This window comes from Saccostrea echinata, unplaced genomic scaffold (assembly GCF_033153115.1).
Source record: "Saccostrea echinata isolate AGI-Se365-2 ecotype Australia unplaced genomic scaffold, CSIRO_AGI_Sech_v1 ptg000001l, whole genome shotgun sequence".
In the NCBI taxonomy this organism is placed as follows: Eukaryota; Metazoa; Mollusca; class Bivalvia; order Ostreida; family Ostreidae; genus Saccostrea; species Saccostrea echinata.
In genome coordinates, this window is record NW_026889750.1 from 51,737,183 (window position 1) to 51,763,128 (window position 25,946).

At 33.5% G+C, this 25,946-nt stretch overlaps 1 protein-coding gene across 1 annotated transcript; it reads right to left on the reverse strand.

The window, feature by feature from the left end:
* Positions 1 to 2,723: 2,723 nt before the first annotated feature.
* Positions 2,724 to 24,841, reverse strand: LOC133194245 (cytoplasmic polyadenylation element-binding protein 2-like). The gene is made up of 8 exons (XM_061330243.1): positions 23,806 to 24,841; positions 20,798 to 20,897; positions 18,034 to 18,198; positions 16,323 to 16,412; positions 14,772 to 14,890; positions 10,281 to 10,395; positions 9,836 to 10,017; positions 2,724 to 8,087 (listed from the first exon to the last, which is right to left on the reverse strand). The coding sequence occupies exons 1-8, from the start codon at positions 24,718 to 24,720 to the stop codon at positions 7,860 to 7,862; spliced, it is 1,914 nt and encodes a 637-aa protein (XP_061186227.1). The 5' UTR covers positions 24,721 to 24,841; the 3' UTR covers positions 2,724 to 7,859.
* Between the last annotated feature and the right edge of the window lie 1,105 nt (positions 24,842 to 25,946).

A 25,946-nucleotide genomic window follows, 5' to 3' on the forward strand; every position in this document is an offset into this window, starting at 1 on the left:
TTCTTCACTTGATGTTTTAAGCCTTTCTCTTCTTTGATAAAAAAATCCCCAAACTTTTATAGTATTGGGACTTTTTTTTTAAAGAAAAATAATTAGAGAAGCCTGTAATTTAGAGCACCTTCTTCACAATTTCTTCACATTAGACTATAAAAAAAGATCGGGAAATCCCAAATTGATTCCACTGAGAACGCACATTTTTAATTGAAATTTTAAGGATAAAACTGTTCAATGAAAGGCCTCCTTCCCCCGTTTATGGATCTTAACATCCCACCAAATAAAATTTTGATTTGGGAGAATTTTCCTTTTTCGGGGGGGGGGGGGGGGGGAGAGATTCACAGAATTTTTCGGGTAAGTTGACCCATATGGGTGTATTATGCAATAAAGAATTAATTAATTAATTAAAGTTATTTTTTTTCCTTATGATGCCCCACTTTTTTTTTCAAAATCGATCTTATATATATGTGCCTGACATTTATTTTTTCTACACTGCACCTAAAATAGAACAAGAAATATGTCCATTGGACATGAATGCCCAGCCGAGGGTATTTTAGTAATGCAACAAGAAAATTTGTATTAGTGTATGAAATTTGATGAGAATATCTTGAATAGTTTCTTTAAAATTGAAATCTAAAAAGTTGGATATAGATGATAAATTCTCACCAAATTATGTGTAAGTGCATAAGCTTACACAAATATATCTTAAATGATTTCTTTAAAACTAAGCAAAATGCAAATTTGAAATATGAAATGGAAGTATAGAATACTATAGAAAAGCTTACATCAGTATGTATTAGCATATGAAGTCTGATAAAAATATTATGAATGGTTTCTTTAAAACTGAGTTAAATACAAATTGAGAAAAGTATGGTCAAGGTCAAATGAAAGGTCAAGGTCAAAAATGTTGATGCAGTTGACTAGCTTACATCAGTATGTATCAGCATATGAAGTTTGACAATAATTTAAGAAAAGTGAGGTCAGGGTCAAAAGAAAGGTCAAGGTAAAAAAAATGTTGATGCAGTTGATTGGCTCTCATCAGTATGTATCAGCATATCAAGCTTGATAAAATATTTTGAATGGTTTCTTTAAAATTGAGCTAAACACTAATTTTAGAAAAGTGAGGTCAAGGTCAAAAGAAAGGTAAAGGCAGTTGCATAGCTCTCATCAATATGCATCAGCATATGAAGTTTGCTAAAAATATCTTGGATAGTTTCTTTGAAACTGAGTTTTGAACTGAGCTAAACGCAAAGCGTGATGGAAGGACAGACGGAAGACGGACATGACAAACACTATATGCCCTGACCATATTCATGGCAGGACATAAAAATTCCAAATTAATACAACTGGCTATGTTTATTTTAACCGTTTCTCTCATTATGTTTGGCTATTACTTCAGTAAATGTAAATAAGTAAGATGGCATGGATTGCTTAAAGATTTTGTCATTTAATTAATTATTGAATCATATACTAGAAATAAAACAATAATTGCTGGGGGTTTTTTTTGGTCAAAACGATGATTTAGCCACCTTCATGGCCGTGGGAACTGGGGGTGGCATGGGGTGGGGGGTGGGGTGGGGGGTGCTCCCCAATAAGTTTTCCGATATATAGAATACTATAGAAAACATACTATATGCTTGTTTAATGATCTTTTTTTTTGGCTTGTCAAGGATTTTTGGTAGTGGATAGCCCCCCCCCCCCAATTGAAAATGTATAGTCATACCCCCTCAAAGTGAAATTGCATCCTACAGGCCTGACCTTTGGGCTCGGTGAATATTGTACTCCTCAAGTGTCTATATCATCATGTTGACCTCAAAACCAGCAAAAATTGTATATCTTCTTATTTTGCATTGCATCTGTTCAAAAGTTATGGCCAAGGTTAAAGTTTTTTCAACAGGAGGTCAAACTCCAAGGTCAAGGTCAAAGTTGTTGGTATCCAAAGGAAGGTCTTGTCACGAGGAATACGTATGAAGTTTGAAAGCCCAAGCACCAACTGTTCAAAAGTTACGGCCAAGGTTAAATTCTCATAAAATTTTGCAAAAGTGGGTCAAACTCCAAGGTCAAAAGGTCAAATGTGATGGTACCCAAAGAAAGATCTTGTCACAAGGAATATACATGTGAAATATGAAAGCCATAGCTCCAACCAATCAAAAGTTATGGGCAAGGTTAAAGGTTTTGCAAACAGACAGACTGACCGACGGACAAGGCAAAAACTATATGCCCCCGAATCTTTGATTATGGGGCATAAAAATTGAATCTCAATGTCACCCCTTCTCCTTAGGCCTAGGGATGGTTGTAGTTGTGAAATTCCTTCTTCACTCACTGACAAACATACATACATGTACTGAACCCTTCATCAGAATTATACATGAAATTAGAGTGCTTAAGTTGCACACTGCTACCAGGTTCATAGTGTAAGCATGTTCATAGACATCATCATCTTTCTTCCTGAAAATTGATCTTCCTCTGTGTCATGCATTTATAAAGGACAAACACAAGCTTGTATGTACATATAATGTAAATGGGCTAATTGCAAGGAATGTCTTAAGAAAAATTTCGCACAACACATTGATATAGCCTAAGGAGTTCTTATTTAAAACAGCATTAAACTCTTTCCACGGCGTGGCATCTATATAATTTTGCTGTTACCCTTCGGAATTAAATTGCAGTCTTGCCTTACAAGGTTATATTTCAGTGACAGAGATTCTCATAAACAGACAAAACACAACTTAACAACACCATTCATATTTATTATTATAAAAGAATGACTTAGCTTTATTAAAAAACATAGAAACTTCAGGATCAGTTAATAACTTTAAACAAAATAACTTTGAAAACTTCCCATTATACAAAACACAACATGTATGAAATTGGTCAAAAACTACACATGCACAAGAAACGTTACTGGAGTAATAGTCCAATCAATTGCAATAAATCCCACATGTTTTGTTTGGGTCACTTAATCAGTGTCTTCTATAATGTAATGATTGGCGTTATATGGGAAAGTATTATAGATGTAGTACAATAATACTGAACAAAAGCAACAGGCAACTGGACAAGAAATGGGAAGGAGGGAGGAAATAATCCAAAAATAGATTCAAAACAATAACAAAATTACAATAGGTCCATAGGTCACAATGCTCACCTTCAACCAAAACAACAAAATGTAACATATATATGTACGTCCTGATACCTTGACCCGTGAAATGGTCATTGGATGGTAGGATGATTTTAGTTTATAGGAGTCAGGAAGGAACACATAGCGAGATGAAGTGTAATAGTTAGACATTTGGCAGATGCAGAGGCGTTTACCCATTTTGCAGTTTTCAGTAATTTGTTGTGGTCTGCTTTTCGATCACAATTCTTTCTAATGTATAATTCGATAAAATTAAAAGATAAACCATTTTTGATTATTTCTCTATTATTTGTTTTGTCAGGAACTATCAAGCATAAATGATAATCAGAATATTAATCTGTCTAAAAAAATTAATTCTGAGCATAACAATGAAGCATAATTTACAGAGGTCGAACTGTAATCCACATTTTGAAACTAAAATCCTGTATTAACATGGAATTTTCACAGCTCTGCAGATGTTATTGGGAAGAAATGATAAATCATGAATGCTTAAAGACCAACAGATCTTTCGTAAGGGCAATAACTACATTTTAAAAAATTATTTTATTTACATTTTTTTTATCCTAATAATAGTTTGTTTCAAATTTTGCCTAATATATTGTGCTCAAATTGTTTGAATTTCATTTTAATCTCAATTTTCTGTTGTTATTTTGACAAAACAAAAATAAAAGGAAACGTTCTCCCTTCAAACACTATTCAAAGCGACATTGTAAAAAGTTTTTTTTTTAATTTTGTCCTGCACGCTTCCATAAATGATAGATTTCTTTCACAACGTACATTTTGAATTCTTCCTTTGCCATATTTTAATACTCCCCAGTTCCTTTGTAAGAATGTATAATTTTTTCAACTGTAACATATACTAAGGCTTTTCTAAAAATAAAAAAAAAATGAATATATCTAACTCGACAGACAACAAACATTAATCAGAAAAGCTCATAAAAACTTGAAGTCCTATGAGGCAGGTACCAAAATGAATTGATTTTCTACCATAAATAACTATAACTAATGTATTAAAATAAGATATAATGTTGTCAAGAATTTACAGATACAATTGTTATTTAAACTGAAATATGAAAATCCACTGCCTTTCTTTGCCCATAATAATCTAACTGAATAAAAAAGTTATTGCACAACAGAAATATCATACCCCATCACCACGGGAGTGGTTTTCTATCTAAACACAGATCTAAGTGACTAGTTCTCGGAAATGATAGACCCACAAATTTTTTTTTCATCTTTTTCCAGTGATGATTAAAAAACAAATGACTTTGCTGTTCTGGCAAGTATAATTTTGGCAGCAATGATAAAACCTTATACCCATATTTTTAATTCAAGTTGAATCTGATGAAAAATTGCAGCTGAGTGACTAATTGATGAAAAACTGCTGTGTTTTAAACAAGATATAAAAAGTGCTGAAGCTTCATCATACTCTACAGATTTCAAGGCAAACATTTAATTTCACAAAGATGAGGTTTATCTTCGAATCCATTCCTAATGACAAACACACACTGTATCCTTTTCATAAAGTATCACTCGCAGAATCTAATAAACTATGAAGTCTACATGGAAACAACACCATACTTAGGACTCGTGCAAAATTCTTCTTTTTTTTTTTTTTTATAAAATATAAAAGTATAAATATCTTTGAACTAAAAAATATAAAAATACCAGTTTCCATTATAAAATGAAAGAAAATCTATAGGAGCTGTCACGGCTGAATACCGAGATCTGTTGTGCTCTGTTCAACAAATAAAATTCTGAAGAGCCACTTGAAGAGAAGCACTTATAGATTTTCTTATCTGATTAATAAGAGACACTCATTCCAATAAAAAAGTAATAACTGTTGTATTAAAAAATGTAAACAAAAGGAATAACAAACAGAAAAACGGACTACTATTACCAAGAAACAACTCAACCAAATCCAATTCCTCCATTACCTGGAAGTCCCTTCTCATTAAAATTCTATATCAGACTCTGGTATCCCCAGCACAATATGAGCTAGGTACAAACCAAATCATATCATTGACACAGTGGCACTCTTTACATGAAAGACTTAGCAGTGTTTGCTTTCAGCGAGGGGGAGATCCTGTACTATAGGGGAGGGGCTTCTATACCATACAAGTGGTCATTTTTGGGTGGGCCATTTGCTGCAGTAGACACAGACTAAATTTATTATATTTATAGAGTGTTATGAGGAAACACAATTATTATAAGTCTGAATGGAGTAAATTGATAAACAAGGAGCTCCACAAAGGAATGACCACTGTTGTAGGGTATATTGTATTGAATGGTCAGAATTACTGGTCAGTAGAAGGGTTACAGTGCGGTGAGGTATTTATGGACATCAGATCATTAACTGAGGTAGGCTGTTACACTGTTAAACAGGAAGTCTCACGCCCCCCGCTGAAAACCAACACCCCATTACCAGTAATATCTTGATTATCCACCTGAACTTTAACTAACAACTGGTTTTTAGAATACAGAATCACAGTTGGCTGTTACCACTGGGCATGCTCATAAACTTTACAAAGGAACACATTTTACAGTCACCATCTGGCACTATTAATAACTTGGAACACCTCGTACCTTATCCATACTTCCTTTGACCTTCTTTTGATTTACTTAATCTTTGTATGGTACATATACAATAATGTTGCCCCCGTTATTATAAAACTCCACTAACAATACAAGTGTTGTTAAAAAACAGTACCTAAGTCTAGACCAACAGATAAATTTGATTTCCCCTCTGCTCGACTAAGTCATTTAACATTTACATGTAATTAGTAATTCTGTCTCCTGTATCAGCAGCTCCTTGTAGTTTTAATCATGTTGTACAAAAAAGTGCCTCTCCTGAACTAACAGTAAAAAGAAAATACACTTAAAATATTACAGAGGAAAACAAACATCAATAATTCTTATCTTAAAACTAGCACCTGTAAACAAAAACAAAACAAATTACATCATACTACCTCACAAACAATTTAAATCTTAATAGTATTGATTTCTAAAAGTGATGACATCTATAGCAAAAAGTCATACTATAAAAAAACTCTGAGGAATTGGTACAAAATGTCGGTCCTGGCAAACAGCTTGCATTGTTGTGACATGAGACAACACAGAGTTTGATTGACGGTGAAATTTGTAAGTTGATAATAAAATATATTACAGATTTATTTGGCTTACTGAAAATTAAAAAAATACATTGTGAAAAAAGTGCATGTTATTTCTTATATTGTTCAAATTCTTTATATATTTTTACAATTATAAAAAAAGAGGAAAAAAACAATGGAAGTAGTGAATGTACAATTTATACAAAAAGAATATATATAGTTTTCCATAAAAAGGATAAGGATGAGAAGCCTTTTTTGTATTTTTTTCTTTTTTGCAGAATGTACAAAGCGGAAGCTGGGTGATATGTGAAAAATATCTGGAATATATAAAACAATAAAAATTGGAGTGACTACATGATTACACTGGGTGATGGCTAAGATGAATTATGACAGCTAATAACTAAAAAAAAGATCATAAAAAAATAAGTGTAACAAACTAGTTTTCTCTATTATACACTGTTGTTGAGCAAAAAATGAATAACTAGATCATATAGAGGAACCACAACCAAAAGCTAGTGACTGCAAAAAATAATTAATCAAAAATGTGAAAAAAGAGAGCAAATTTATATCTGTGAGTACATGAGGCCCTTTTTTTAAACAATATTTTTTATAGTGCTATATACAGTTAGTACCGGTTTAAATGGTATGCAGAAAACTATCCTGGAAAACATGACTACAAGCCAGTACAGTATGTGACTAATCATGGGGGGTAGGATAAAAAATAAGCCCAATAAAATCCCACATCTCCAGGGAAACTCTCCACTGGCCGCAACAAGAAATGACATAAATATGGTAAATCACAGAAAATTCATACAACATAGCAAATATTTAATTGAAAAAAAAAAATATATCAAACTAATTAAACAAAAAAAAACAGCATGCAATAACTAGTAACTCTTAATCAGCAATAAAAGTATAAAACAGTTATATAAACGGTAAAAAAAATCAAAATGCTGAATTCTGAAAAGTTTTCTTTTTTGTCACAAATCCCTGCAACATGTTTCTGTAGTTTTTGTTTATAAATAACAAGGATTAACAGCAACACTGACCAGAACAAACATACAAGACATTGACTAGAATAGAATCACACTGTACAAAATCAGAGAACCAGATATAAATAGCTGGATTGTCTCTAGCTTAAAAAGGTCACAAAAGTAGAAAAAAAAATCTATCCACCTAGTGATCTACTGATTATAAAAAAAACTTCATATTCTTCATTAAATACACAACGTGCATGATGGAAAAATTACAAAATTCATGAACACAGATTGCATGTGTGATATATATTGCTTTAATTATGATATTATTCGTGGAAAAATATTTAACTGGTCATCTTTTTCTCTCGTGAATAAAAAAAGGGAAAACACCTGTATAAAAAGGTTGGGATATTGTTAAAACTGCTAGATTTCCTATGGAATGCTCTGGCTAGAGACAATCTGTAATAAATAGTTGGCAAGGGAACGTTTTTAATGGCTACCTTAACCAATAGCCACATCCAGCACTGACAAAAATAAACATTAACAAGATAAAAATTCAATAAATAAATAATATATTAAATCTGGACTAAATACATCTACAAGTTTTAATTCTTTTGAAGAAAAAGCTTGTCGACTTTTGTTCTAACACCAGCGAAATGGAACTGCCCTGGGTCTGTCAGCTCCCTCCTTGACGAGAGGTTTGTGGAACTCGCGTCCCGGGCGAGAGTGAATCTGAGCCCAGCACTGCTCACAGTAATACTGTAGACAGGTGACATTGGCGCAGAAAAATGGGGCAAATTTACCCCCACACCTGGATCCCTGGCACTCGTCACACATCTGATCATCCAAAACATACGGCTTCACCTCCACCTTTGTAAAAATTACAATCAGTGTTGTAGACATTCAACGTTGTGAAATGCAATTAGTAGATACTGCTTTTCATTTTTCCAAAAAAATATGCAGTGTTTTAACCTTCAGTAAAATTTCATTTATTTAAAACAACAACTTAAACAAGAGGCCCATGGGCCACATCGCTCACCCGAGCACATTGGCTAGGCAAAAGCACAAATCAGTTCAGTATTGAAAAGATTACCGGGGGGGGGGGGGGGGGGGGGGGGCTTGAATTTTAAACTACTTGATGATGCTTCCATGTCAATATAACAAATGGCTTTGTTGTACTTGAGAAGATTTTTTAAAAAATTTCCCATATATTCCTTTGTAAAAATTTGATCCCCCATTGTGGCTCCTCCCTATCCCAGGGGTCATCATTTGAACAAACTTGAATCTACACTACTTGAGGATGCTTCCCTATCAATATGACTTAACATAGCTTTTCTGTTCTTGAGAAGAAATATTTTTTCTATATGTTCTTATGTAAAACTTTCCATCCCCCATTGGGCCCCACCATACCCCTGGGGGTCATCATTTGAACAAAATTGAATCTACACTACCTGAGGATGCTTCCATATCAAAATGACTAATCATGGTTTGCAGTTCTTCAGAGGAAGATATTTTCCTATATATTTCTATGTCAAACTTTGATCCTCCATTGTGGCCCAGCCCTACCCCCAGGGGTCATGGTTTGAACAAACTTGAATCTACACTACCTGAGGATGCTTCCATATAAATATGACTCATCATGGCTTTGCTGTTTTTGAGAAGAAGGTTTTTAATAGATTTTTCCTATATATTTCTATGTCAAACTTTGATCCTCCATTGTGGCCCAGCCCTACCTCCAGGGGTCATGATTTGAACAAACTTGAATCTACACTACCTGAGAATGCTTCCATATAAATATGACTCATCATGGCTTTGCTGTTCTTGAGAAGAAGATTTTTAAAGACTTTTCCTATATATTTCTATGTAAAAATTTGATCCTCCATTGTAGCCCTGCCCTCCCCCCGGGGGTCATGATTGAACAAAGTTGAATCTACACTACCTGAGGATGCTTCCATATAAATATGACTCATCATGGCTTTGCTGTTCTTGAGAAGATTTTTAAAGATTTTTCCTATATATTTCTATGTTAAACTTTGATCCTCCATTGTGGCCCTGCCCTACCCCCGGGGGTCATGATTTGAACAAAATTGAATGTACACTACCTGAGGATGCTTCCACATGAGTTTCATTTTTCCTGGCCCTATGGTTCTTGAGAAGAAGATTTTTAGATGATGCCATTATTTTTTCACTAATTCCTAATTATCTCCCCTTGAAAGAGGACGTGGCCCTTCATTTGAATAAACTTGAATCCCCTTTACCCAAGGATACTTTGTGGCAAGTTTGGTTGAAATTGGCCCAGTGGTTCTTGAGAAGAAGTCGAACATGTGAAAAGTTTACAGACAGACGGACAGACAGACGAACGCCGGACAAAATGCCGGACAAAATGTGATCAGAAAAGCTCACTTGAGCTTTCAGCTCAGGTGAGCTAAAAATTATCAGGATATGTAGGAGCTGATGAAAGATTTCATGATATTGACCAACAACATCAAAACAATTTTAGTCACTTTGCATTAATACAGCGATTTACCTCTCTTCAATATATTTGATAACTTTACATTATTGTTGAGTGAAAAAAAATGGCTGCATGTAAGATAGATTACAATTTTGCTGGTACTAACCCTCTTGTCTATTTCTCCATGCTGGAGCTGTACAAATCTAGCACTAATGGCAGCAATATAACTCTGCTGATTGGAGAAGGCCACACGCCCCGCCCCCTTGGGATATTTTAGCTCCGGATCAGTGTCTATCCCTGCATAACAGACGCCACCATACAGACGATCCATGATCATGGCCAGCTCCACTAGAAGACAGATTCACATAATGAAGGACTTAGCAAGCAATCTAAGTAGCATTAGTGTATTACTGAACAAATCTGGAAACATACTAGCAGAAACTGCAAATATATTCTGGTTTACGTAGGATTACAGTCAAGTGAATACATTGTATGTCAAAACAAAATGTGTATTCTACGGAAAAAGAGAGAATTTTCATTTTGCACATAATCAAGAGAATTTTTCTACGACTTTCGATCAAATTTAAAACAGGTTAATATTTATGAGTTACCTGCTCTTAATGGCCTGGGAACGCCCCCTACAAATATAGTTTTACGAGGATCCAGAGGTTGTGACCCGTCCATCACAAAATCAGAATCACTCAGGCTCCAAGGTCTTATCTGGACCTGTTCAAGGGAGAAATAAGTGTAGAAAAATAAAATCAATCATTTCAGATGTTTGATTAAATTGTATAAAGAAACTACCTCACTCAGTCTAGTTGTCCTTGATCATTTCTACTTAATGATAGGCCATCTTTTTTTCTTTTCTTTTTTTTAAAAATTGTTTTCTCCTGCCTCAGGAAAAAAAAAATTGGGTCATTAGGTACATAGAGAAATTTTTTCAAAAATTTTCAACATCAATGCCGAACTTTCAAAATTATTGAAATTGAAGGTATTTATTAAAATCAAAATAGCTATTGACAGGATGACAAAATTTTGGAATGAAAAAAAAATTCCTGGAGGTTTAAAAAAAGTTTTGAATCAGGCCATGTTAGTCAGCAAGTTGGGAGAGGGTAAAGAGATAATTTTTTAAAGATGGTCTTGCAGTGTCAAATACCCAGATATTGTTAAATCACTTGGTTTGGACCCATCTTATCATCATCATGCACAATCATTTAAGTTTGAGAGTTAAATGTGTAGAACATTTCAAATTATATGACCCCAGTGCCAACATTTAAAAATATTTATGGGGAGGGGTGGGGATACAAATTAAAAGCTGGGTACTCAATGGGGTACTCAATGCTATGGTGAAGATTTCTGAAAAAAATTCTTTTCATATTACAAGAATATTTGACTTAAATAGCCACAACTCAAATGTTGCAGCATGCCCCCTTCAGATACAGATGTAGTAACTGTATTTTATAAGGCATCAAGGCCAAATACCTTTGGCGGATAGTTTCTCACCATGATATCTGGGAGCAATGGACTTGTTGATAATTGTGCCAAACTAACGAGGCATTTGACCTTCTACTGATAGACAATGCACAAAAAAATGAGATGCATTTCACACAGTAGTCAGATATCACTAACTGCTGTCAATCAAAACCAGCTGAAATATTCAATATACACAGTTCTATGTTTTCAGTTTATCAGTTTGTTGGAGATATATATACTTTATAGACTTCACTCTGTCAGATTTCATGACCCTGTATTATCAGTATACTGCATGTCCACAGTATCTGTTTGTTAAATCATGACAGAGTACCTTTCACACGATACATACATTACATTTTATTCATTACTTTGTCAACATGTTTTGTTAAAAACATATTATTATTATCATCATTAGTAATTTTTATCTCAGACAGGTTAATCAATGAATTATTTCTTTAAATACCATTTAATATCAGATAAGTTGTTTACTAATAGATTGCTCGCTCCACTGATAAATAGATTGCTCGCTCCACTGGTAAATAGATTGCTCTCTCCACTGATAAATAGATTGCTCTCTCCACTGATAAATAGATTGCTCTCTCCACTGATAAATAGATTGCTCTCTCCACTGATAAATAGATTGCTCTCTCCACTGATAAATAGCTTTATCAATATCAATAACCTAAACACACCAAGTTTTCCATTAGGCCAAAGTTTTTATTTTTTTTGGTTTACGATTTTCTGTCTCAAAAAATTGCATTGGGCGGTCGAAAAATAAAAATAAAAATAATTTAGGATTCAACAATTTCATTTTAAAATACCAGCAATGTTTATTTTAATAAAAATAATACACATCAATACACGTAGTACTTTTAAGTTTTATTGTCTAGATCACATAACTCTTTTTATTTAATTTTAATTCATTTCTAACTTTAGACTGAATGTCATTTTCATTTAGTTCTGATTTTTGTATGTCAATCAGTGCTTGGTTCATGATGTTCAACTTCTTTATATGCTCTTCAGTGATATGTGATGTGTTATAAACCTCAGTACCCCCACAAACTAAAAATATGGATCCAAATTTAAGTTTAATTTAGATTGAAGAAAAATACAATTTAATTGTTTAACAATATTAAAAGTAATTGACGTTGAAATAAAGGTTATAATAATTTGATCATGCATGGATTTATCTCCCTATTTTGGGAAATGCCATTTTTGGGGAATGGGTAAACAAATTATTGTCTATTTGATGAAATTGGAAAAAAAATTTAAAATGTTGCTAAATCATGTATTCAGGGGTAATTCATTTAACATTTCAGCATGAACTCTAATTTGGGCAACCAAACGACAATTAAATATGATCCATCTTCATCATACAAGATCAATTATGAATAATAGACTAATAAAAGTAAAATGGACTTCAATGAGTATAAAGTATTTATAAAACTTATGGTAGTACAAGTACATGTGTGTATGAGATTTCAATTTAGGTCATTATAGTGAATCTGTTTCTGGAGATTATAAACCTCCTGCAAAAATTATACTAAGTACACATTTTCTAAAAGTCCTCTTTTAATATGTATTAATGCATTGAAAATATATTTTTCTATCTGAAATAATGCCTAAAGTCCTTACCATTCACTCGCAGATCAATTGAGTAGGTGGAAATAACTTAATAAATCTATATAATTACACAATATCATCATTTTTAGAAAAACGGAGGAAATTCGGATTAAAAGTTGGCGATGTTTTTACAGTGTTTTTAAACATGTGTTATGACTGTAGCTTTAATAAATGAGTTAAATAGATGAAAATTAAAGACAATCTGACAATTTTACTTTGTTTTTTTTCCAAGATAATTAAAAATAAAAGCATTGTTCAGTGTTCACCAACTGGGAAAAATACTGCCAAATTGGGAAAAACTGAACTCATTTTCAATTGGGAATGGGGCCGAATTTCGGCCCCTGAGAAGGCACTGATAAATCCCTGTTATCTATAGGTGTATGTCTGTTAGGTCGATCAGGGTTGGGCATACACTTCTCAATATTACTGTATGAATTTAGCCAATTGAGACATTGCAATTGGAGAAAGGGATCATGCATCCAAGATTTTATTCACTTTTCCATGCAGAAAAAGTTCTTTAAGTGTGTGTCATTGCTTTCAGTGAGGAATTACCTTATTACATGACAGAACCGCCATTTTTGGTTTGCACATGTGTTTATTTACGGTCACCTAAATGTTTGTAAAGTTCTATATAATTTATAAACGCTTATTTGACTAAGATGCATTCTAAAATTTAAAACCCACCAGCTCAGCTGAGAAAAATCCGGAAAAATATGTCGGGAAAAGACATTTTTTTTTATTTTCATGATTGGTGAAAATTAGGGTCGGCGGAATCGTAAACCAAGTGAAAAAAAAACTTTGGCCTTAATTATATATTCATCCATGGGCAAAGGAACATTTTTATACTTTTTTTTGCCAGTGACCTTGAACTTTCTAAAATGACTTTGGGTCAAAGTAATGACAAAACCCTCAGGTTTTAAACAATCTTTGTAAGTTTGTACCAAGTATGAGCTTCCAATGATTCTCAAATACAAAGTTATAGCCCAAACACAAATTTTATATGTATCCTTGGGAGCAATGGACTTGTTGATAATTGTGCCAAACTAATGAGGCATTTGACCTTCTTCTGACAGACAATGCATAAAAAAATGAGATGCATTTCACACAGTAGTCAGATATCACTAACTGCTGTCAATCATTTTATACTTTTTCTACCAGTGACCTGAACTTGGCATAATGACCTAGGGTCAAGGACATGACACACCTTCAGGTCAAAAACAATCTTTTTACCAAGTATGAGCTTCCAATGATTCTCCATTACAAAGTTATAGCCCAAACAAGATTGGACAGAGAGACAAAGTGATTTTTGCATACCTTCCTCCCCCAAACTATTATGACCTAGTAATTAAGAATTTAATCCTTAAACAACCATTATCTGTTATCTTACCTCTTGTCCTTAATCTTGACCTAGGAATTTATTAATTAGTCCATATTCAATCATGACCTAGAATTTTACCACTCCGTCCTTATACAATCATGACCTTGTAACTTACCAGTTAGTCCACATACAATCATAACCATTTACTCACCCATTTGACCATATCCAATCACGAAATATCATCTACCGGTATTACTGTTTCATGGTATCATGAAACTTTTCACTTTTTTTCTTACATACTCATTATTTGCCATTTTAAGGACGTGTGATACAAACTTTTTTTTTTTTCAAAATCATGAAAATAACAACTAGAACCATGTTTATAATATATAGGTAAAAAAGTTTAACTGTATAGATCTTAATTTCTCATTTAAAAGTTTTGAAATAATGTCCTACATAGTGATTAAAAAATTGTATAGCTTTATAAGGAATATTGCAGCAAGGTAGAATTTTGAACATCATAGAAAGTTTACAATTTGGTAATATTTTAGAAATTTGATAATTACATTTGCATCATTTACAACCAAAATAGGTCTAAGAATATATAAACATATATATAAATCTAGGCATTCATATCTTTGTTTGTATCATCTGTCCAGCTGTTTAGTTACATGAAGAGATTACTTACTGGTTTGTCTTTCATTGTGGGACTGGAGACACACCAATACAGCTTCTCATCATCCACAATACAGTGTTCTATCAGAGCCTGGACAGACACCTCATCTTGAAATAACAGGAAACAGTAGCCTACAACAGACAGAAACAAACATCACAAACAAAGAGCAATAGTCTCTAATAAATAAAAGTAACATGAGATATGATTGGTTAGCAGGCTGCAGACCTGCCTACCCTTTTCATTGCGAGGGTGTAATTTCAATACTCAATTAGGTGGAATTTCAGAGGTAAAGGCGTAATCCTTTATGTTTCCCTAGTTTGGTGTTTTACAATGATACAATACTGTCTAAATAAACCTGAATATTGTACATCATTGAACAAAGCAAGCATGAATGTTTCTTTTTCAAATCATTTATAGAGAAAAAATCCCTTTGTTGTAAAAACTGGTATCCTAAATGCAGTCATATCAAACTTATATAACTTACATTCCTAATGAACGTTTTTTAGCAAATCACATAATTTTTTCAATTCCATATTAATACAAATTCTACATTATTCCACTATTTCGTTGTTTTTCTTACATTTACTTGTCTCTATGTTGTTCTAAGCAAAGTAATAATAAACCGAATTGAAAATTAAACTGACTTTACTTATTGCACACATCATTCAAAAGTTTTTTTTCCTTAATTTTATCATGCCACCCGTATAAAAGGCATAACTACAAGGTATATTACGCATGTTGTTTGTATCGTAAATAAGCATATCGTGAAGAACCGAAACCCTCTATTAATTAGTATTAATTACCTTCTCGTTTTCATTTAGGAAAGCCTTTACTTTAACTCCAAAGTTAGCCTTTCACTAAGTTGTTTAGGAACAATATTTAAAAGCGTAAAATTAGTTTTCATGGCGTAACAGTGTAATTTGGTGGTAAAAAGCGGAAAAATTACGCCAAAAGCGGAAGGGTAGGCAGGTCTGAGGCTGGGTGTAAATTTCTGTACACACAGCTTGAGCCGGGGGTAAATAATGCGACATCACAATGCATATATAGTTTCTCTGTAACAAAAAGCAAATAACATGACATCAGGCTGCATTGTAGCATGGTAAATCATATCGATAGTCTGAAACGCCATTGATTGAACTTGAGTTTGCAAAGAATTTATTTGGTTACAAAGGAAATAAATTCGTTACTCAGGTCCAATCAAGGATGTATGGAGATTCACCCCGGATTGTATTCCATACACCCTGAGGCAGAAGGGTGTATGGAATACAACTCGGGGTAAATCCCTTTACTCCCTTGATTGAACCTGGATGACTAATAATATACATTAGACTTGTTTTGTCTATACCTTGGGAAAACCTTGTCTTATGAAAAACCTCGTCTTATGAAAATAAAATGACATTTACAAATTCCTTTTTATCATTTTAATCCACCTGAAATGCAGCTCATTAAATTTGCATAAACAAATTAACATCATTCAGTTTGTGACTCATCCTTTGTTTATTTAATTATTACAGATCTGATATCTGATATACTAGGTACTTCATAAAAGGTTTGTGTATATACCTTTTGGAGGAAAGTAGGATTTACTTTCTGCTTTGTGGGGCCAGTCCACAACCAGGGGCCCAAATCTTCTGAATGCAGCCGTAATTTCCTCTACAATTAATTAAGCAGAAGTCAATTTCTTCACAAGGTGGAACTTTTGCTTAACATTTTAGGCCCATGGTGCCAAAAATAACAAACAAAAACATCAACAAAATGTATCAATAAAATAAAATAAACAGGGACTGCTCAAATTCTGGGTGGTCACTTTTTAAGAATTCCTCATACCCTTTCTTGAATTTTCTTTTAATGGGTTAGAACCCGCAACAAAATAACTTGATTGATTAGATATTAGTGTTGCAAAATTGGACCAAATTTACTATCGATTATCAAATTGAATCTGAAGCATACAATCGATTATGTGATCGATAATTTGAACTTTAATTTAAAGGTTAAATTAAATAAAGTTAACCATAAAATATTCAGATATCCTCAGAAATGAAAACGATATTTCAATAAAAACGTGAGACCAACTTCCATTAATGCCTAGTGGGAAAATTTGTGTGCGCCAATCACAAGAAACATTGAGGAACATCATTTGATAATGTTAAAAGATAAACCATTTTATTTAAAAAATGTATTTTAAAAAAATATTAGCGACTATCGATTTTCTATCGATGGTCGTCAATGTGCTGCCATCAACGACAATTTTTTCGATAGTCAGCAACTACTGTAACAACACTTTTAAATATTTTAATACATTTGGCAGATGTGCTTAAATAGGTTAGTATATATAATATTAGGTATAAGCAAACTACAAGATACTCAGTTTAGAAGAAAAAAGGTTTATGAAACATTTCTTCTTGGAGAATATCTTATAAAAGAATAGGTACAAGTCTTAGAAAAGCTAGGAATTCATAAACTTTGCTTAATTTGACTGCAATTACACCTTAAGATATTGGTAAATTGATCACTTTCCAACATTGCTTTTTTTAAATGGAAGGTAATAGTTTTTCTCTAACAAAAAGTTGCAGAAAACTGAAAAATTTGAAAAAAGCAAATCTTATAATAAATGTGTCTTTTGCCACTTAAATGTAATATTTTAGTTTGCACCTTTACAACAAGATTGTCATTTTTTTCACAAAGTTGTATATTTCTTTCATGATTTTAACCCAATCGGTTTTCACAGACTAAAAATCTTTATAAATTATTCATGGCCTATTTTGTTCTAATCTTCACACATAGTACCTGTACCTGAAACACGACCCCTCTCCCATTATGCATTCTGTTTATCTTAAAAATACTGTAAACATCTTTAATTTCACTCGTTTAACAGTTCACAATTTTCCATGTTGGTACATTTGATGGTGGTCTAATTTTACAATCACTGAATTTTTCTTTACAATGTATTTGCAATTTTAATTTTTATTTTTTTAAAAACAAAGAAATTTATAGTGAAGTATTTAAAATAAACCGATTCACTAAGTAACACTACTGTTATTAAACTCAGGTTTTGTTTTACTGAACATTACAAAATAGAAAAACAGGATTTTAAAGTGTTCAGTTGTATTTGTAATTGAATATTTATACATTCATATGTCAACAATATTCACGATGACTTAATTTTCACTGAAAACTCTTTGATTGCAAACATAGTGAAAGTAAAAACACCACAACATATTCTACTTGTACAGTTGACATGTATAACATTCCTTTCTATAGAGAGCACACAAACCTTCATCAATGTCAGGAGGAAGTCCACCTACAAACACCTTTCTAGAGAAGCGCTCAATCCTCTCCCCCTGGGACCCAGGTGATCCCCGCGGTCCACACCCCAGTACAGACAAATTCGGATCCAGTGTCTCTTCATCTAGTTCTCCAAATCCAAATGTTGGCTTTCCTGCAAATCAGGAATAAGAAAATTAGTATGCTATTATGAATTGTTGATTCTCATTACAGATCCCTTGTGGTGAGGAATAACATTTTATCTAAAAAATAATTCCTGTGTCTGAGGAATTGTTGGAGAATACTAGTGTACCCCAATAATTGAGAGATTTTGTTGTCAAAAGAAAACTGAACACGAAGGATGTTTTTTTTTACTTGCCAACAAAATCTCGAGACTGAGGGGTATATCCTCTAACAATTCTGATGACAGGAGAAACATTTCTATTCTGCTATGGTTAATATTTAAACTTCTATGTAGAAAAAAGCAGAAGCTAGATTTGGACATCATCAGAAGTGTCCTATGATGTCACAAATGAATGCTACTCCTCCTTCATGTGTATTTCAAGCATTAGAAAAAGTGTCATGTATAATCCAAAGGCAAAATAAATATTTTCCCACCAACATCATCTAAAGATGCCTCTATCCTTTTCATAGCGAAAACAGTCAAAATTAGAGGAAATGGATTCAAATTTATTAATAGTTTGATGATGACGTTTGTGAATTATTGGAGAATAAAGCCTTTGCATTTGTTTGATCTTTGCAATAACAGTACATGTAGTAGAAATTGTCTTTCTCTCCCCTTTTAGAGTTTGCTTCTTCCTTTAGCTTGAATGTTCTCTTATGAGAGGTCTATGGCTGATGTAGCATTACACCATTTTAAACATATCTGACAGATATATTCCTAAACATTGCCTCATTCTGGCCGATCTTTAACTCTAATTTACTTTTTTTTTAATTCCAGAATTATTTTTCCTTCAATTGAGATCCCTGATTATCCTCTAACAAAAAAAAGTTTTGTGCTAAATTGACTGTTTCTCATTACCAAGTTAAATATATGGTAATGCATTACAACTCCATGGTCATGGATATAAAGGACTCCAGTAGTAGATGTCACATTCAAACTTGCATCACACCAGTAAAATAATGATGTACGCTGAACATTTTGTACAAGATCAAAGTGTTAGCAATGGTTGTGTCCTTCAAATGTTTTAGTCAATGCATACAGCTTTTTCTCTGATAAATGGGTTAGGCTTACGTCATGTTGTTGTTTGTCAGTGATGTAATGTCAGCCACAGAATTTTCATTGTTATTTTCAATCTAAATGAGGCTTCTTTCAGTATAACTGTCCGATTCAAAACTAATCATGTCACATGCTATAAAATCTTTAATAAATGGATGTTATCAAAAAAATTTTAATACACACTTTGTAACTTATACCCCTATCTTTTGACTGTTGCCTAAAAATTTCATATAAAAAAAAAAAATATATATTTATATATAATACTTTTAAATGGTTCATGTTAAACTGTTCCACAGTTCATTTCCATATTCATTTTCACCATATAAACCTCTCCTATTGCAAGGGTTTCAAGACGAAGTGACTTCAAGATTAGCTGATTATCTTTTTATTTCCAGTTTACATTTAATGCAACATTTTTTTTTTGTAAAGCTATTTTTCTCGGAATCTTTTTTATTGTAATAAAGTGTCTGACATAATAACATAGGGAGAAGAAAGGAAGATCATCACATATTCTTGAATCCTACGATATATACAAGATCTACGCACAACAATATGAATATGGAAATGAACTTTAGACATTTTAAATAATTTACAAAAAAATAACTGTATAATATACTATAGAAAAATAAATCAGCACAAGAAAATTACAGCAAAATGACAGTAATGATAATTTTAATTATAATTACACTAATTAAAAAGCATGAAAATCAAGAAGCACTTGAGAAATTTAATAGATTTGAGAATGAACTGAAGATGAATGCCGAAAGTCAAGTCAAAATTATGTGGGTACATGTAATGAGGGCAACATTAGCACTGTTTATTTACTTTGATTCTATTCTGTATCAGAACTGAGAAATTAACTGAAAGGATAAAAACCAGAGTTCACTTCGTCATGTAGTTGAATATATATTATAATTGATGAACTAGGTTTTGAAGTAATTTTTGCTTTATAAATGCTATTGTCTGTCTCAGGTGAGCTAATTAATAAATACTTATATTTGAAACATTTCATAATCATTTTATATTAATTAGCATGTGGGTTATTTTTTTGTAATAATTTCTCATTTGCATATATTTTATTTTCATTTCATTAATTATCAGAATCTCTTTTGTGTCATTTCAAGCATTTGCAGATGTCACACTTTTAACCTGCCAACTCACCATTTATTTTAGATGGTTGAAACATGCTTTATAAATTTCACACTAAACACATCAATCATGGAATCTTGTGGTTATATTTCTCATTTCCTATTTAAGTTCTTTGAAAATTAATATTTTTCATTACCTGCTATAGGATTTCTACTGGGCATTTTTGGAACACCCATAATGGCCACCACATTGAAAAAGGTACAAGCATTTTATCAAGGAATTTATATCAACCAATTTCATAAGGATCCATAAATTATATAACTATCATTTTGGTTACCCCTATAACAAGTCAACCCACTAAAGGGCTGGAAAGACTTCTAACTGGTGACAAAGCTTGACACTTTTTGAAATGAAGTGTTTGTTCCTATTTTAGCTGGTAACAAACCTTTGAGTGGATCTGCATGATCCCCAGAATTCCTCATGATGTCAAGGAGCTGATTCTCAAAGTTCGAAAACCTCATACTGTCATACGAGTTACTCCTGTCCTGTAAAACAAAATTAATGTATCAATTATATTAATTCTATACAAACATGCACAGTATTGGGGATGCAACACATTTTCAGTAGTGCTGTCCCAATTAATTAATCAATTCATTGACTTCACATCATATGCCCTGAATTTGATTTTTCAATCTGTATTTTCAGTGATTGAATAGAATAGAATAGGACTGATGTTTCTCCTCCTCCCCCCCCCCCCCCTTTCTCTCTTCAGTTTATTCTATTTTGTCACCACCCATCTTTCTTTCCAACTACATGTACTTTCTCACCCAGTTTTATTTACCACCCCCCTCCCTATTTAACAATAATTGATTTTTACTGTAATTTAAGTGTTTCTCATTACATCATATATACTAAGATACAAATACTTTTCTATCTACAGGACTTCATTTCTAATAGTGAAACCAGAATGGTCTACTTCCAAGAAGCATACATTAGAAACATTTTCAGGGTCAGCTCATATAATTTAGGGTCTGTGTGGGAACCCAAAACACTCATTTATTTACCTAGGCCTAATTATGGTGCATGAAAATACATTTTGACCCCTGATATTTCCATCTGCCTTTCTAACACTTACAAAACAAAACAAAACAAATAAAATATATCATACTTGTATGACAACCTGAATGCCTGAGTCCTTGACCGTTATGTAGGTTTCTTCTTCTCTGATTCATACTTTAGTATAGCACTAGACCTTTGACCTAACTCTGAGTACTTAATCATTTCTTCCTCTTTACCAAGTTTAGATTTTTTACTTGTATATCAAATCTGGATATTCCAGCCATTTGATTTCCATCCTCAATCCTTAAAAAATAGACTGAATGGAAAAATGGTGAAGATAGACTGAGTTTTAGCTGGACTTCCAAGATGATTTCTTCCTTACAAACTGGACTTCAAAACAAAATCTGACAAAAACATGATCTAGTAAACAATAAGATAGATCTCAGGAGCTCACATCCAACAACTTGTTTTGTTACAAAGTCTGGTGTGCATTAGGTTTATAAATAGCTCACACCTTGTTCTTATTTGATGGAATAAATAACTCAGAACATTTATCAAGTAAAAAGATTATTTAATGTATTGGCAGACTTTTGAACAGGTCAACCCAGTGTGTAACCCAAACACAGAACTGGGTTACAGATAAAGGGCCAGAGATGTAAAAGGTAAATAATTCAAAATTGTATACTGGACGATTCCTTACGGACAAGAAAATTTGATAATAATACAACCTAATTATTCCCCTATCCTAAATTCCATAATAATGATATTGCAAGGTGAAAAAATATGATAACACATTTAAAATTTAATAATATAACCAGATGTTCATTAAAGTACATGTAAAATTGTAAAAGAGAGGCAGAACAAATTGAACTATTAAGTTTTTTTTTTTTAACAATATTTGAGTACAGAACGTTCCATGTAAAATTTAGGAGAGCTAGATTTTTGTGATTATATATACAAATTCAAATCACTGTCCCTGTGTCCTTTGTTTCACTTATTCAATATAAACTCTCTCTCTCTTTTCTCCTGATGTTATCAGAATGTTATCAGCATCTGTTATGACACACCCAATTAAGCCAGATATAACAATTACAACCCCCTGTTCTATAAACCCATAAGGTACAGATTTGTCTAGACCTTGGTACATGTTTCCATTAACAACACATGGGGTTAACTTCTGTCCTGGGGGAGGGTGTCTATTACTACACACCAGGGACCTCAAGGTCAATGACTCTGAGTGACCATGCATTAAATTACTAGAATCAATAAGCCAATAGCTCCCCATAAATCTTTCACTATAGTTATGACCAACAGTACAGTAATACATTACAGCTACTGGTGTATGTTAAACGAGCTGTTTGTTATCTCCTTGGTACATAAAAATGAAAACTATACTGTATGATGAATACATAAAATTCTCCAGCTTGCCCCTTAGATACTTATCAAAAACCTCATGCTCTTAATTGCATTAAAGGAGCCAAGAGTTACATCATGTAATTATTGATTTTTAGCCTTTGCTGGCATAAAACAGTTAAAACTGGCATGGTTTAAGGGGGCTTGAGTTCGGAGTTTGATTTCATATTCTCTCATCTACCATATGTAGGTATTGATCCCAGAGCAACATCTGTCAAAATTAAACAAGAATCAAATATACAGCATTCATAAGCCTCTATACAGGACAAACGCTACCAATGAGGTGTCAATACTCAATTGATTAGCATCAAAACAAACAGAGACATGTATACATCTGTTCTGTAGTCTATTGATTGGAGCAGTGTAATAATCAAACAAGATTCTGGGGTACGAAATCAATAGAGGACGACGACCCACGCAATATTCATTCAGAGCCTCAATGTCACATATTGCTCAACATTTTTCCAAATTGCTGGCACTGCCAGGAAATTGATTGTTGGAATGCAGAAAATGCTGCCCAAGCGGGCACCAGGTGCAATATTTGAATGGCGAATCTTCATCTGTTAAATTCACCTCAGGAGCTAGATAGGGCGTACATATTGCTTCTGCATTTTACATATCACACAGTGTACCAGCTTGTGTTTGGGGCCTCCATAGATCTATTTTTTGTTTCTCTCTCGACATCAGAGATGATTTTCAGATACAGGCAGTTTGATAACACATATTTTCTTCATTACAGAAAACATCTGCATCTTGTCATAATTTATGAGAAAATACTCAATAATCAGCTATTGTATCTCCAATATTTTTCAAAGCCTGGAGCAAACTGCATTTCGTATGATAGTTTCACGTAAGAAAATCACTACCACACTATGTCAGAATATCAAAGAAGAGTTTTGTGTGTTTAGAATACATATATCAAGCACTGTGAATTCATAATTATATATATATATATATCAAAAAATAAAATGTTTGACATACCTGGTATGATAACATAGACTCTCTGTGTGTATCATCAACACTTCCAATCTCCAGACCTGGTTTTAGCATTGTGGCCTGGTGCATTTGACCGGGAAATGAAGTGCTCCTACGGAATCGGGAGGGAGCTATTAGGGGAGCAGTGTTGGTGATCTGCTGTTGGTACGACACAGGGGACTTCTTCATCTGAAAAGATGCTGTATTGAGTGAGGAGGGGAAGTTTGGCACGGACCGCCTCTGGTGTTGCGTGGAGTGAATATTTCCCCATGATTGGCCCTGGCCCTGGGAGTGGGACCACTGTGGAGCATTGCTCCAGTTTGGGTAGCCCTTAGAATTGTTGTTGATCAGTATTCCTGGCTGTTGTTGACGAGCTGGGAAGTTATGATGCCCTGTTATCGCTCTCCTTTGGGGAGGTGGAGGTTGCTGTGTCATATTTAACCCCATATGGGTGGCAATTCCTGCACTGTAGAAGTTATTATGAACCGCTGGAAACTGAGACATTGTTAAAGTCCCGTTAAGTGAGTGGTATGCCGGTATTACAGTTTCCTCAGAAGGCTGGTTTGTCCATAAGCTTGAGCCAGAAGTCCCTGATGACACAACAGCTGTTGACGAAATAGTCTCCATAACGGTACCGTGCGCCTGTGTAGAGCTCACAGAAGTCAATAAATCGGCTTTCTTCTCTTCTGATAAAGTACTTGCATCCGATTTGTTTCTGATTTCCGAACCATGTACATTTCCGTTTTCTGCCACGACTTGTGTGAGTTGCTGATGCTGAGATGTGGTTTTCTCGTGTATGTTTTCATCTTGCATTGTACGCGGATCAGGGTTAAATATGGACTTACTTTGTAAAATGTTCTTTGAATTCAGCGACGAAAATCCTCCGATGTTAGTGGCAACTGCAACTCCGTAATCCCCCATCAATAAAATAACGTAAATATGGTTGGAAGGGGGAGTTACAATGTTCCTCGTCCGCCACGTCTGCTCCTGATGGCTCGGATCTGCTCTTCTGCGTATTTTGGCCCACTGCCCTTCATTTCCGCTTTGTAAATTAAGTTTCTAATCCTCAAAATGTAAATAATGAAAAGATTTTTCTAGACATTGTAAGGATATTTATGTAAATACATGAATTAAACATTGTGTAAATAAGACAGGAGTTTATAATTCTTTCAGTTTTCGGATGGAATTATTGCGAATAAAGTCAAAACATAAAATGACAGACGGTGATCTAGAAACTAAGTAATTTGAATAATCATAAGTAGGCGGGGCTTATACCTTTTATACCGTTATTTGAATAATTTGCATATTTTATTATTTATTAGTGAACAAAATATATATGAAATCTTAGTTAAACATTTTCAATACCTTTTTATTACAGTTTCTGATAATTCTCTAAGATCTACGTACAATTCTAAAATCAGATAACATTCAAATTTATTAATTTGCATGCTTTCTTGATAGAAGTAGGTTTGAAGTCTTTTTGATGTATACACTGTAGTGGCAGGCAGTAGGAAGCAATTTTAGTGTCTTGTTTTGTTTTTTGTTTTGGGGAGGACCACGTCAAACATTTTAAGTTGGGGGTTGGTGTAGTACCAAACAAAATTCCTTGACAACGTCAAGCCCGGAAAAAGGTCCGACATCGGATAATTATTGAGGGGACACCATAAGTAGCCTAGTGCCCTCTACGGTACATTGGCAAAAAAAAAAAAAACAAACAAAATAAAAAACAAACAAACAAACAAAACAAAAAAGAAAAGAAAACACACACAAACACCCCCCTCCCCCAAAAAAAACAAACAAACAAATAAACATACAGACAAAAACAAGACAAAAACGGCAAAAAACAAACAAACAAAAAAAAAAAATGAGATGGGGCACGGTCCCTGTGCCTCCTCCCTCCCCCGCGTCCTACATGTTTGTTTCATTGGTATGATTTATTTGTAAATTTAAAAATATTTCTGTAATGTAACTGCATTTAATCTAGATCCCCCCCCCCCCCCGCTTTTTATGAATGAGAAGAAAGTTTTGTTAGCCCATTGCAGGATTTGCAGAAATTGGGACCGGAAAAAAAAACAACGTCAAATCACTTTGGGCCCGGCAATGAGGAACATATATTACAGGCATTGAGAAAAATCACGTGGAACTCT

Coding starts and splice junctions, on each gene's coding strand:
- LOC133194245 (XM_061330243.1), bottom strand. CDS start 24,720: ATGGGGGATTACGGAGTTGCAGTTGCCACTAACATCGGAGGATTTTCG. Junction 14,891..16,322: donor ATCCTACTTTCCTCCAAAAG/GTATATACACAA, acceptor TGTCTGTTGTAG/GCTACTGTTTCCTGTTATTT. Junction 8,088..9,835: donor ATGGAGAAATAGACAAGAGG/GTTAGTACCAGC, acceptor ATTTTTACAAAG/GTGGAGGTGAAGCCGTATGT.